The following is a 12,982-nucleotide window of genomic DNA, read 5'->3' on the forward strand; positions in this document are numbered from 1 at the left end:
CGGAAATATCACAGTAGTGTTTGATAGTGTCATTGATTTGCATATAGTTTGGCTTTGTATTTACAGTATAAAGGACAGAGAATTTTTTGCATTCTTGCAGTATTTTCTTGTAGTTTTTAATTTTTAAAAGGGGTTTAAACATTTCGTTTCTGCTTTACAAAGACATTGCTGATGCTCGATTTGACAATGTTGGTGACTTTTTTTAAAATTAGTAATAGGTATCTTATACATGCTTGAACTTTGTGGCATTCTAGGATAATTTTACGAGGATGTTTCATTTCTTTGTATTTTTTATTGAGTAAATGACTTGGTTTATGAGCCAATCACCGCCCCCTGCTTCTGCGTCACATCCGGTTTAATAATTCGGGAATTAAAAAAAATAAATTTAAGTGTGCTTATATATGTCCCAAACCTATAAATATAAATTTGAAGTGAACCCCTTAAACACAGCCCGAGTTTCTTTGCTGGTTTGTCATTCCGCTGTGCCTTGCTATGGTGAGTGGTGTAAAAGCTTATTCTGTCCGGCATTTCGTAAAGTCCTAACCGGAAGTGGTTGGAATAAATGTACTCTGCACAATGACTTGCTGGGCTTAACCTTTGCGGTTTCTTTTGTTTGTCAGAGCAAAAAAACACCTGGGTGAGTTTCAGTATTTCGTCATTAGTTGAAAAGTTTGTTTTCGACTCTGGTTGTTGTGCGGACTCTTCGCCGCAGAGCTCGTGACTGAACTAAGTTCTTAAAGCGTCCCACAGCTATGCAGTACCATCGCTATCTTTAACGATTTGCAGCGCAAGTATCTAAAATTGTCCAAGCATTCGGTTGCACACTTAAAGACTCCCGTCCATGCAAGTTTTCATGCATGTTAGCAGGTCACGGACGCCTGTCACACAACCAATGAACGTGTTATCATAAACTAGAATAGTAACACCAATTTACAGCATTTCAAATAATTCAGATATATTTATTGTATTTGCTTGGCACATTGAGATGTGGTTGGCTCACAAGTCTAACTGTATGCGTAATGGCCACACAGCTTGCTCACCTTGAAAGGCCTGTTTTTCTTTCTCTGGTCTGTAATATCTCAACTATTCAGTTACAACTGAGTCACTTTTTTTTTTCTCTACTACTGGAGTGAGTCCAGATAAGTCAAAAGGTTGTTATGTGGCCAAACGGGGTTTATATTATTGGAGGAAATTGAATTTGAGTACATACACTTGTTAAATTGGACACTGAGTTAAAAAACAAACAAACAAAATGATCAAGAGTAACTTTTGCATCCTTACAAGAGTGCTCCAAGAGTGTCAAGGCCGTAAGGGCATCCCTAATGGGCAGAACCCCCCCAGGTCATGCCATAGATTTTCCGTCCTTTAATGTTTTTTCTGGTAAAGCCTTTGTGTCTGTCCTCTCTAGAGATGTGGTTGCTGCTGCTGCTCGGCGCCTTGCTAGCTCTCTTCTGCACCCTGGACGTGTTTTACTTCCTGCGTGCAGCCTTGGTGGTTCTGCGGGCCTGGTTCCAGCCTCCCGTATGGGACGTGACGGCAGAGCAGGTTCTCACGGGCCGAGTAGCCCCCCGCGACATCGACATGTGTCACATGAACAATGCCCGCTACCTCCGCGAGTGTGACTTTGCCCGCTTCTCTCTGTATGTGCGTAATGGCGTCTTCATGGCACTGCGGGCCCTAGGGGCGTCCATGGTGGTGGGGGCCACCACTATTCGCTATCGCAGGGCTCTGTGCATAGGCGAGGGCTACGAGCTGAGGAGTCGGGTGGTCACTTGGGACGACAAAGCCTTTTTCCTGGAGCAGAGGTTTGTGTCCCGCAAAGACGGTCTGGTGTGTGCCGTCATGTACTGCAAACAGAGTGTCATACACAGCAGCCCAGACAAGATCATGCAGTATCTCTGTAAGCGCAAGGTAAGACGAAGAAGAACATTCTCAGGTCTGAGAAGGCTTCAGCTTGTGTGTTTTTTCAATCCCTGTCAGGTGGAATGTCCTGAGTTCCCAGAGGACCTTCAGCACTGGGTCAACTTCATCTCAGCCAGCAGTCAGACGCTCAGAGCAGAAAGCGGCCTTGAGATGAAAGACAAATAAGCTTTTTTGTAATAGAGATACTAAGTTATTAGCCAATAAAGTTCAAGTTGTGCCTTTTTTCTGCATCTCAGTGGTGGGATTAACATTTTTTGTAGATAACAATGGTTGATGCAAGTGCAAAAATCAGATAATCAACATGTTAAAAAAAATGCATGAGCTAAGACCATGGTTTAAAAAAAAAAGAAGTGCTGTCATTCTCTAAGATGCACACATGCCACCAGCTATGGCTACGACATGATGCCATTTTTTTTCTCATTTGTAGCTCACTGACTGCATTTCCTTACATCCACACTCATCAATTTCATATTGAATTGCAATTTTGCTGCATGCAGTGAATATGCACATTTTTGCAAATTCTTAATTCATATTGTGTGCCAACGGTCAACTTTGCTGCTGTAAAACTTGAATTTACTTATTGCTGGTCCAGTATATCAATAATATGTCATTAAAACAAAAGGTTTCCTCAAAACCGCTGTGAAGTTCGGTTCACGTTGGATGTTGGCTATTCGGCTCTGTAGCTACAGCGGTTGTTCCCCCTCACGGTGCCCAGACTGCTCTGTCATGGTGCGGGGAGCTCGCACGAGCAGTGTCCCTCAAACCGCTGGTTGTTTATACTAGGGACCATCAATAAATTACTGTTGCTTTGTTTAAAAAATTTTATATAATCTAAAACCAACAACTGATGTATAACCATGTCAAATAATTAGTCCTACCCTAAAAGTATTTTGCACGGCCATTTTATCTATTTTTTATCTTTTACAGGATTATTATGGATGAAATTTTAGCATAAAAAATCAAGGATTTTTTTTTAATAGCTTCCAGGTCATGTGACCTAGGCACTCCAAATCGCTTAGTATCAGTAGTATAGTCCTCAAATAGTAATATCATGCACCACCTCTTTTTTTTAGACATTACATTTTAAATGATTTTATATTCATTTTTAATATGAATAATCAAGGATTTTGTTCTATAGGTTCCAGGTCATGTGACCTAGGTACTTGAAACCACTTTACATTAGTAGTACTAGTCTAATATTATGCACACCAGGGTGTACCCCGCCTCTCGCCCGAAGTCAGCTGGGATAGGCTCCAGCATACCCCCACGACCCTAATGAGGATAAGTGGCATAGAAAATGGATGGACCTTTTGTCAACGTTTAATAGGATTATACTGTATATGAATTTTTAATATCACAAATCAGGAATTCTTCAAAACCAGGCACGTGCACAGACATTTTGGGACATTTACAAAGAAATATATTATTAAATTGTTATATGTATTATTATTATATTAAATTATTAATATATTATTAAATTACAATAAATTATACATTTTTCTGCTAATTTTCAACACTTTTTTTTTTTTACTGTTTTCTGACAGTTGAAGCAGAAGCAGTATCACCCTGATAATATGCCACAATATACCTCACCAGACTGTCCTGTAGCTCAATGTAAGACCTATCTTTCATCTCAATAGCTAAGATTAAAATGAACTAAAACTAGTGAACTTGTTTCATTTGTAAAACAGTGCCCTGTCTCCCTCTCTCCCTTCATTAAACATGACAAACATCAGTAAACAGCTGGACAAGGCAAGACAAGAGTTGTTTTTTTCTTTTTTTTTTTTTTTTTAATTTAGCAACAAACAAAGTCAAGGGATTAAAACACCGTTATTACCTGTCTGCGGGTCAGAGGAGACGTTCAGATGCAGCCGACCAGCAGTCAGCACTGCATGAGGAGGGGCGGGGCTTGTGAGCACCGCAGAGCAGGTCAGGGAAGAAGTCCCACAAGAACTTAAATAAATCAGCTTCTTTCCTGAAGGCTTTGTCATCTTTGGGAGAACAAAGATTTCTGTAGCTTTTGAAGGTTTGGTGTGCCCGTTCCTCCCACTTTGGCCTGATCGGGCCCAAGGTTTAAGGAAAAAATATTCGGCCTCTGGGATCTTTTTAGTCCCTTGAATGGTTTTGTCAAGTTCGTCTTTATCGTTGGGAGAGGTTGGGGGAGTCACACGCTCAGATAATTCAAGAACCTTGTGTTCCTGAACTATTTCTTGAGAGATCGTCAGAATGGTTTTGTCATGTTTTTCTTGACCGTTGGGAGAGGTCAACATATCAGATACTTCAGGAACCTTGTTTTGTTGAACTACTTCTTGAGAGGTCGTCAGAATGGTTTTGTCAAGTTTTTACAATCATTTGGTTTGTGTTCCATTTAAGGTGCAGGACACTCACTGCTTGAGACAAGTGCATAACATCCTGTGGGACATTTGTCATCCTGCTCATGCCCTGTTCTACATGCTGCCCTCAGGTAGGAAGGGCTAATCTATTCGCTCCAGGACCACCAGTATGATTCAGTCTGTACCCTCAGACTGTGGAACTGCCAAATGGGCAGCCTTCCCCTTCTTTGCCCCCACCCATAGCATCACATGTTCCACCACTACGCTACAATAACTGATCTGGACATTGCTGCCACAACTACATAGCAAACTCCTGAGCTGATTGTTTTATCCTCCTCATCTCATGTCCTGCCCTTAAAAAGCTAAACGTTTAAGGCTGTAACAGCGCAGCTCTTACAACATGGCTGTTACAGCCGCTCCTTCTCTGCCTCCAAGTAATGTGTCGCTAGCTAACAAACTGGTTCTTTGACCTGAATGACAGGCGCTGGTTTGTTGAAGTAAATGAGTCATCGTTTTCTATTCAAACTGCACACAAGTGGTCAAAATGTGTCATATGTATGTATGCGTCAACACTGGGGAGAAGGGGGAGGGTGGGGTTAGACACACAAGAACACAAAGAGCAGGGAGGGACATGAGAGCTCCAGATGACAGACTAGAAAAGTGAGGGAAATTAGCCAACTGAAACAAAAGCTGACACTTTGTGGTTTTGAATGACAATCACTGCTGCAAACACTGCTACCTGGATGCTGCTTTTTTATTTTACTTTATTATTATTTTTATTTATTTGTGTACATTGTTGGGTACATTGTTTTGTTGGGTTCAGTTTCATTATAAATAGTCCATCCATCCATCCCGTTTCTCCGCTTATCCGGGTTCGGGTTGTGGGGGCACCAGTCTCAGTAGAGAAATCCAGACTTCCTGGTCTCTGACCACCTCTTACAGTTCTACCTGAAGGACAGACACCAAGGCATTTGAAAGCTGTGAGACATAATGAGGGTATACTGCGAAAGTGGCTCAACCAACCCAGGCTTTGTGCTCAAGATGCAGCTAAACAAAACCTAAATTCCCCATACAAAACTAAATGGTACTGCAACGGTGGTTATCAACTTACTTTGTCGAGTCCGGTTCTTGTGCTCAGTGCCCGTCCACATAAAAGGGGGGCGTTTGACATCATATTATTCTACTTCCGCTGAAAAGAGAAGCGATCCCAGCCAGTCTGTTTTACAAAAAATGAGTACGTAATTATGGAGCGTTACGAGGACTTCCTAAAAGATAATGACTGCTAAAAGCAACACTGTCGCCGCCAATAGAGCGAGGAAGGGCCGCTGACATAACACTGCTGAGCATGTAATGGGCAAGTTAACACTGATTTGTTATACTAACTGCAATTTATAATATGAATATATATAATATACAATAACTGAATATAACAATATATAATACAAATAAAATATAACTTATTTAAAATCTTTTAAATTGTATGTCGCTGTGACCACTAGATGGCAGTGTTGACGTGAGTACTCGCGCAATGACTGCGGTGACTACGTCTGCTAATGTTGCATATTGCATATTGTGAGTTTATCAAGCGTATTCCCTCGTCTGAAAATCTATCTCGTTTATAGCTGAATAGTATCATCTTGGAATGCTTTTTTCATTTGTTTTTCTCCACGTCCCCTCGACAACCTCGTTGGTTCTCAATAAATGGTGATGACGCCATCTCTGAGTTAGTTAACAGTCAAACAGTGGCACTTTAGTAGCTGATTTTATGCAGAAAGCCTGGATATAACCTGGTCCCCACTAGGTTATGAGTTTATCCTAAATTACCATGGTGATACAGCTGCTTTAAAAGAGAGCTACCTACCTACCTGAACACGCAAATCCGGGTTTCAATTCAACACAGTAGGCTAACTCACTAAACTCGCTTCGCAGAATACCCTGTAGATTAAATTCCAACGATGCTGCATCATCACAAACCCGGAAGTGTCAAATTCCTACAATACAAACATAACATTCACATGAAAATCTGTTGTTACGTCTTGTTTATACGTTATTTAAGTACACGTTATTGGGGATATGATAAATAACTGTAATAAAGTAGGATTTCTTAAAAACTTCTTACTTTATCACGTGTCGTCGCAAATGCGGAAGTCATGCTTGACGTTGAGCCAGTCTGCCGGCGTTTTCAGACCGCATCGCATCAAATGTTAGCGCTCTCTTTCGAAGGCACGGTAAGTTATGTCGCTACAAAGCCGTGAAGATAGCCTAATTGTGTGCTTTCTTTTCGTCGCTTACGAACACGTCAGGCAAACGTTGCTGCGTGTTTTGATGTTGTACAGACGGGACTGGCAAAAGCTAGCACAGAAGGCTGCTGTCAGCAGGCTGTAGCTTGCTAGCCCTCTCAAGGTTGAAGAGAAGCTTCTCTAGTGATGCCGTAAACTGTTATTTTAACTCGTATTAATCGAACTGTGGCATGTTAGTCTATCGTTTGTTAGGCCTCCTAAAGCCATATTTACACTTAAAAGTAACAGTAACAGTTCAAAGAGAAAGTGAGCAGTAATATTGTGTTTGTTGTTCCAGAGATATGTTGCTCTTGGTGCTGGGAGCCCTCCTGCTGCTCTTCTGCATTGTGGATGTGTGGTACTTCCTGCGAGGGGCCCAGGTTTTCATCACAACCATCTTCCAGCCACAACTAAAGGACATCCTAGCAGAGCAAACTGTGCACGGCAGAGTCCTTCCCCATGATGTAGACTACAAGGGCCACATGAACAACTCGCGCTACCTGAGGGAGTGTGACTTTGCCCGCTTCCACCACAACATGCGCATGGGCCTCTTCATGTCCTTGTTCAAGATGGGGGCCAAAATGGTGGTGGGGGCCTCCACCATCCGCTACCGGCGCTCCCTGGCATTTGGCGAGGCATTCGAGATCCGTACCAGAGTGGTGGGATGGGACGACAAAGCATTTTACTTGGAGCAGCGATTTGTATCCAAGAAGGATGCGTTTGTGTCTGCAGTGTTGCTCTGCAAGCAGAGTGTGGTGCACAGTAGCCCTGAGCGCATTATTGAGTTTGTCTGCAAAGAGAAGGTGAGTGAGAATAAAGGCGTTCATGGAATAATGCCGTCAAACACTTATTGTCCTAACAAAATGCACTGGATTTATAGTTGCGTCCACCTCATGTCATTTTATCACTTTGATCTGGAACATAATGCCTTTTTACAATAGTACTTCTCACGCATAGACGCTTTTTGGGTACTCAAGGACACTGTACAAAGTATAAATAATGGGAGAAGCCGCAATAATGTGACTTTTGGGGCACAGAAGGACATCATTCAAAGCATAAATAACACGCAAATGATGCACCTTTTGAGCAATGAGGGACACCGTACAAAGCATAAGTAGCAGAAAAGCAATGATACAACTTTTATGAATCAAAAAAGGTCATTAAAAATTAAAGGAGACACTATACCAGGGGTTGCCAATTCGTTGATCGCGATGGACCAGTCGATATTTGAGACTGCCAGTCGATCCTGAAAATATTAGGAAAAATAAATGCATTGTCACATCAGTAACCTCCCCTCCGAGAGAGTGACCAATAGACCTGCAAATCCTGGCTGTGCCAGGGCAGGTCACTGCGCCGTGCATCAAACAAAAAATCCTCAAGCTGCGGTGACGTGGATCTGACTGTTGCAACGCATCAGCCAGCTCCAGCCCCAACAACACTCCCGCTTGCCTGCGACCAGGAGCCAAATAGAGTTATGGTTTGCTCACAGAGCTGACACCACGCGCCAAACCCCGACGATGAGCCACTGTCTGTAAAAATCATTTTTTAAAAAACCTTTCTACAAAATTTTTTCATCTTTGTAGCTTAGGTTCATGACCAAAATCAGGGGTCTTAGGTTCGAAACGGTTGTGACCACTGTGCTACACTAATTCAGAACATGTTGACATTGTGGCCACCTTTGAGCAGACTTGTCTATTTTAGACAAATTCAAAAAAACTCAACTCAAAAAAACATATTTCCTCAATGACCTTGCGTGTTTTATTTACTCAACTGCAGAAACCCCCAGGCAATAGTAATATTTATTTTTCTGCATTTTATTTTCACAAATGTGAGTAATGATCATAAAAATAATGTATTGTGCCAATATAACGTGTGTTACAAAAGCAAATGCGCATTTGACAAAATTTCCTTGATCAATTAAGTGGGGAAGTTAACTATATAGAAAAATTGCGTGTGTGTAGTTATATATGTATATATAGTGTGCGTGTGTGTGTGTGTAAATACATATACACTATATGTATGTGCGTGTATATACACACACACACGCATATACATATACATACAGGGTTTCCCCTGGGATTTGTTGAAGCTGTGGTGGTGGGCTGCATGCGAGGCGTACTGCCGCCCATGTGTTGTGCCGCCGTTGCTGTGGCAGGATTTAAAAAATATATATTTAAATTTACTGTGTAATATCAACAGGACTGTGCCTAGTGGCCCAGTGGTTAGCATGTTGGCCAAACGGTCAGGAGGTTGGGAAGATGTGGGCGGAGTTTGCATGTTCTCCGCGTGGGTTTTCTCTCACATTCCAATAACGTGCATATTAGGTTAATTGGCAGCTATGAATGTGAGAGTGAATGGTAGTTTGTCTATATGTGCCCAGCGATTGGCTGGCGACCAGTCCCGCCTCTCACCCAAAGTCAGCTGGGATTACTGCAGCTGACGGATGGACGACAATGTCAACATTAGGGTCGTTTTCACAGGCTTGAACATCAAATGCCTTTCTCTCTGCTTTTCCTTCCACCCTTTAACTGTCAGACAGGTGATTCTGGTGCATGTTTTTCAAAATAAAGTGTAGTGAAACGTTTTTATATTTGATATTTTATTTCCAATTAACTGTGGTCAATATGTGAAAAATACAGGCTATACCTGTAACTATACAGCACAGCGGTGCTCACTTTTTGAGTTTGTCCCAAAGATCTACCTCCCCCTATAAACAGAATATATATGTATTTATTTTATTTATAAATAAGAGTATTTATGGAAATTTAACATGTATATCGGGGGTGCACACAATGAAAATGATCTACCTCTTACTATAAAATAATATAGCACACAGGATTTTCTGAAGCTGTGGGTGGGCTGCATGGGACTGCCACCGCTGCTGCGTCTGCAATTGTTTTATTATGACATATTTTTATGACTTCTTTATTAACTTATTTCACGCTTTTCAACAACCAGCAGAACATGAACTGAGAACATTGCAAAACTTCATTCAATGGCAATGTTGCTCAGAGCACTTAAAGTGCTGTTGAGCCTTTTTTTTTTTTTAACCGGACCCATTTAGTGCAATAGGAATATGTGACTAGTACAAAAGTACAACATTTTGTACCTAAATTGTACCTAAACCTAAATTGAATTTGCTGCCTGTTTTTAGAGTAAAATTAATACATGGGAAATGAATTCTTCAATGATATATTTTTTAGTTCAAAATAACACAATTAACAAAATCATTTAATATTTTTGTGTCCTATAAAAGTGTAATATAAATGGAGAGTCCAGGGTTATGATAGCACAGGTGTGTCCAACTTGCAGCATTATTAAATCTACTTTGACAAAAGAGGGGAGAGGTGAGTTATTTTATGTGACTGCCCACATTTAATTGTAGTTTATTTATAAAGTACATCTCCACTCTGTGTGCTAATTTGTCATTAAGTACAGTCATCATGTTTGAATAGAACACTTTTAAAACTACTAAGAGGTGAAGAAAATATTCTTTGGTGAACTAAATCAGCTGGTTAGCCACCTGTTGGAGACCCCTGTGATAGCATCACTGTCTATGGCTGGACACACTACGTGTTTGTTGAACAACTTAGACACACATCTAGTGTTTTGAAGACAAGCCGTAAGTATAGTAACGAGAGCAAGATAGAAGAACTAAAGTGACACTTTAAAAAGTAAGTTAGCATGAATGTGATAGCCACTTCTAGTTTGCCTGTGATCTAGCTAGCTACCGCCAGAAAGGCAGTGCAAAATGGTTAAAAGACGACAGAAAGTCGAATGAGATTGAACTGTGAGCCATCACACACGCTGGCATACACAGGCTTGGCATGTGACAAGCTGTTAATTGTGTACACATTTTAGGGCCTATTTTTTTATCTGCACGATAATAAGGAACACAGTGAACACTTGCTCATGCTGAAGTGCCAACACGGCATACAGGCGATTCCGCTACACGTTTTATCAAAATAAAGCGCAGTGAAATATCCATCCATCTTCTATACCGCTTTTCCTCATTAGGGTCGTGGGGCATGCTGGAGCCTATCCCAGCTCGGGCGACAGGCGGGGTACACCCTGGACTGGTCGCACATATAGACAAACAACCATTCACACTCAAATTCATATCATTGTCATATCTATGGACAATTTAGAGTCGCTAACATGCATGTTTTTGGATGTGGGAGGAAACCGGTGTACCTGGAGAAAACCCACGCACATGCAAACTCCACACAGAAATGCCCAAGGGAGAATCGAACCCAAGTCTTCCCGATCTCCAGACTGTTACTGTGTTGGCCAATATGCTAACCACCTGGCCACCGTGCGGCCCTCGCACGGCCCTCGCAGTGAAATATTTTTGATAAAATTCTTTTCAAACTAATTGTGGTCAATATGTGCGCAAATAATAAGCTATATACATATCTATATAGCATATACAGTATATACATTCATACAATATATTACTTGACATTGTTTTCACGTTAAAAAAAAAAATTAAAGGTATGACAGCTTTTATTTTGTAGTGACGGGCCGCCACAATCAATTACATGTAGCAGAAACCCTGGCATATATCAAACCTAACCAGTAAACTTTGCAACTACTATACTAAATAGTACTGATTAGTGTTTCACATTCGCAGTTTGAAAGTTTACAGGTCATCAAAATTGTTGATATTCAGTAATTCACAATTCAAATCAATATGGCAAAGATTAACTCTTGTTAAACTCAGATGTTATTTGGTGGGATATGTTAAAATATGTTATAATAGGCAGCCATTCAGTTTAATTAAAGATGTATTTTTTTGTATTGAGCAGAATCATGTGAAAGCGGCGCGTTCTCTTTAAACTCCACTGCAAATATCAGCTTTACAGATGCCGGGTCTTCTGTGCAGGCAGTGAGTGTATGTGGTAAAAACCACCTTATCGCCATATATGGTGATAGTAAAGGAAATTGCCACAATAAAGTGGCACAGTTTGTTTGAATTTCTTTTCTTTTTTTGCTGAAAATGACTTTAAAGGATTTATTAGCTGTAAAATGGTGGTGCTGACTTTTTTTTGTTGTTTTTTTTTTGTCGCTAGATTGAATGTCCTCCGCTTCCAGAGGACCTGAAGCACTGGATCAGCTTCATTTCAGCCAACAGTCAAGCACTGAGAGCCGAGAGTGGACTGGAGGAGAAGAAAAGTGAATGAAACAGCACTCTTGACACCTTCTATCATTCACAAAGGCTCACATACCATTAGCAGTACAACATAAACACACACATAATAATACTGTATATACAATAGTAGAGCGCCATTACTAGCCTAATGATGTTACACTCGCATGTTGCTGTGTGTTTTTTGTATGCCGTGAAATGAAATACTAGATGGAAGTATGATAGTAGTAACATGACAAAAAAATCATTTCATGTTTAAAAAAATGCATTGAGAGTACTTTGAAGTTGACTCCAAAGTGACACAAGAGCCTCACAGCTTAGTTTAGTAGTCGACTTCAGGCATCTTGGTTATCAACGAGTGAAACATAAGACAAGCTTGCGGTGCGGGAAGTTGATCTTCCGTTGAGATCTGTGCATGGTTTGAAACGGGGCAATGTTTGCGCCTGTTCTGCCTGATTAGTTGTACCTTTAAGTTTCAGTAAACAGAAGAACAGATGAAATACTTGAACCAACCTCTTAAACATGCGCTGATTTTAAAATCTTCCCGTCAACGTTTTGTACAAAGCATACATTAAAGGGATCATTTTGTGTTGCTTTTGATGATGTATTCAAAGGTTGGGCTGCTTGATTGGAATTGCATGTAGTCAGGGAAGAAACTGCTACAACCATATCTGATAAGTTGATTTATCAAATGCTAGCAGGGTTGCAAGAAACTTATCAAAACGTGCAATACATCATGAATGTTGACAGAGGGGACAATATTAAGCTTTAGGCTTTTTAAAACTTTGAAACTTTTCCCTCATATTATTACATTACCACTTCAGTTTGTGACCAAATCAATGTACTGTGTTGGGGGAATAGATGTTTAACGTTAAAAGCTGCAAGTGTAAATTTGAATGTTATTTATGGTATTAAATGCACTGATGAGGGTGGGGGTCTTGTTTGATAATAAGTTTAACGTTATGTCCTTTTATGTTCCTTATAAATTATGGACAGTCGTATAACATGTTCATTGTATAATACAACATGTTCACTGTATTTAAAAGATGTTTAGATTAAAAATAGTCTTCAATCCTGGATTGTGCCTGTCTCGTTAGCATTCTGTTAAACACTGGTCATTTTATTTGTACATCTGTACAACCTGATGACATACATGCAAGCTGCCACTATTTGAGTTACCTTCTACGTTACAGCTTGTTTTCAACTTAAGTTCCATTTATTTGCTGGCAGTGGTAATAACATCGTTGGGAGACTCATTCAGAATAAAAGCATATTCACAGCTAGGCCTTTATTTCGCC

At 40.5% G+C, this 12,982-nt stretch overlaps 2 protein-coding genes and 1 long non-coding RNA gene across 5 annotated transcripts; 2 read left to right on the top strand and 1 right to left on the bottom strand.

Annotated features, from left to right (window-relative positions):
* Nucleotides 1-401: 401 nt before the first annotated feature.
* Nucleotides 402-2,153, top strand: LOC129177829 (protein THEM6-like). Of its 3 annotated transcripts, none has more exons than XM_054769339.1 (3): nucleotides 402-495; nucleotides 1,409-1,911; nucleotides 1,981-2,153. In XM_054769339.1, the coding sequence occupies exons 1-3, from the start codon at nucleotides 402-404 to the stop codon at nucleotides 2,086-2,088; spliced, it is 705 nt and encodes a 234-aa protein (XP_054625314.1). In that variant the 3' UTR covers nucleotides 2,089-2,153. The 3 variants fall into 3 exon arrangements, with proteins under 3 accessions (XP_054625314.1, XP_054625316.1, XP_054625315.1); XM_054769341.1 differs by having other exon boundaries at nucleotides 1,409-1,900; XM_054769340.1 differs by lacking the exon at nucleotides 402-495 and adding an exon at nucleotides 528-637.
* A 2,847-nt stretch (nucleotides 2,154-5,000) lies between these two features.
* On the bottom strand, nucleotides 5,001-6,579 carry LOC129177874 (uncharacterized). The gene is made up of 4 exons (XR_008569690.1): nucleotides 6,376-6,579; nucleotides 6,122-6,247; nucleotides 5,368-5,472; nucleotides 5,001-5,204 (listed from the first exon to the last, which is right to left on the bottom strand). It is a non-coding gene; the product is annotated as an uncharacterized LOC129177874 (long non-coding RNA).
* Nucleotides 6,356-12,757, top strand: si:ch73-52e5.2 (protein THEM6). Its single transcript, XM_054769449.1, has 3 exons — nucleotides 6,356-6,484; nucleotides 6,834-7,338; nucleotides 11,608-12,757. The coding sequence occupies exons 2-3, from the start codon at nucleotides 6,838-6,840 to the stop codon at nucleotides 11,716-11,718; spliced, it is 612 nt and encodes a 203-aa protein (XP_054625424.1). The 5' UTR covers nucleotides 6,356-6,484; nucleotides 6,834-6,837; the 3' UTR covers nucleotides 11,719-12,757.
* Nucleotides 12,758-12,982: the final 225 nt, after the last annotated feature.

Source organism: Dunckerocampus dactyliophorus, chromosome 2 (assembly GCF_027744805.1).
Source record: "Dunckerocampus dactyliophorus isolate RoL2022-P2 chromosome 2, RoL_Ddac_1.1, whole genome shotgun sequence".
NCBI lineage: Eukaryota > Metazoa > Chordata > Actinopteri > Syngnathiformes > Syngnathidae > Dunckerocampus > Dunckerocampus dactyliophorus.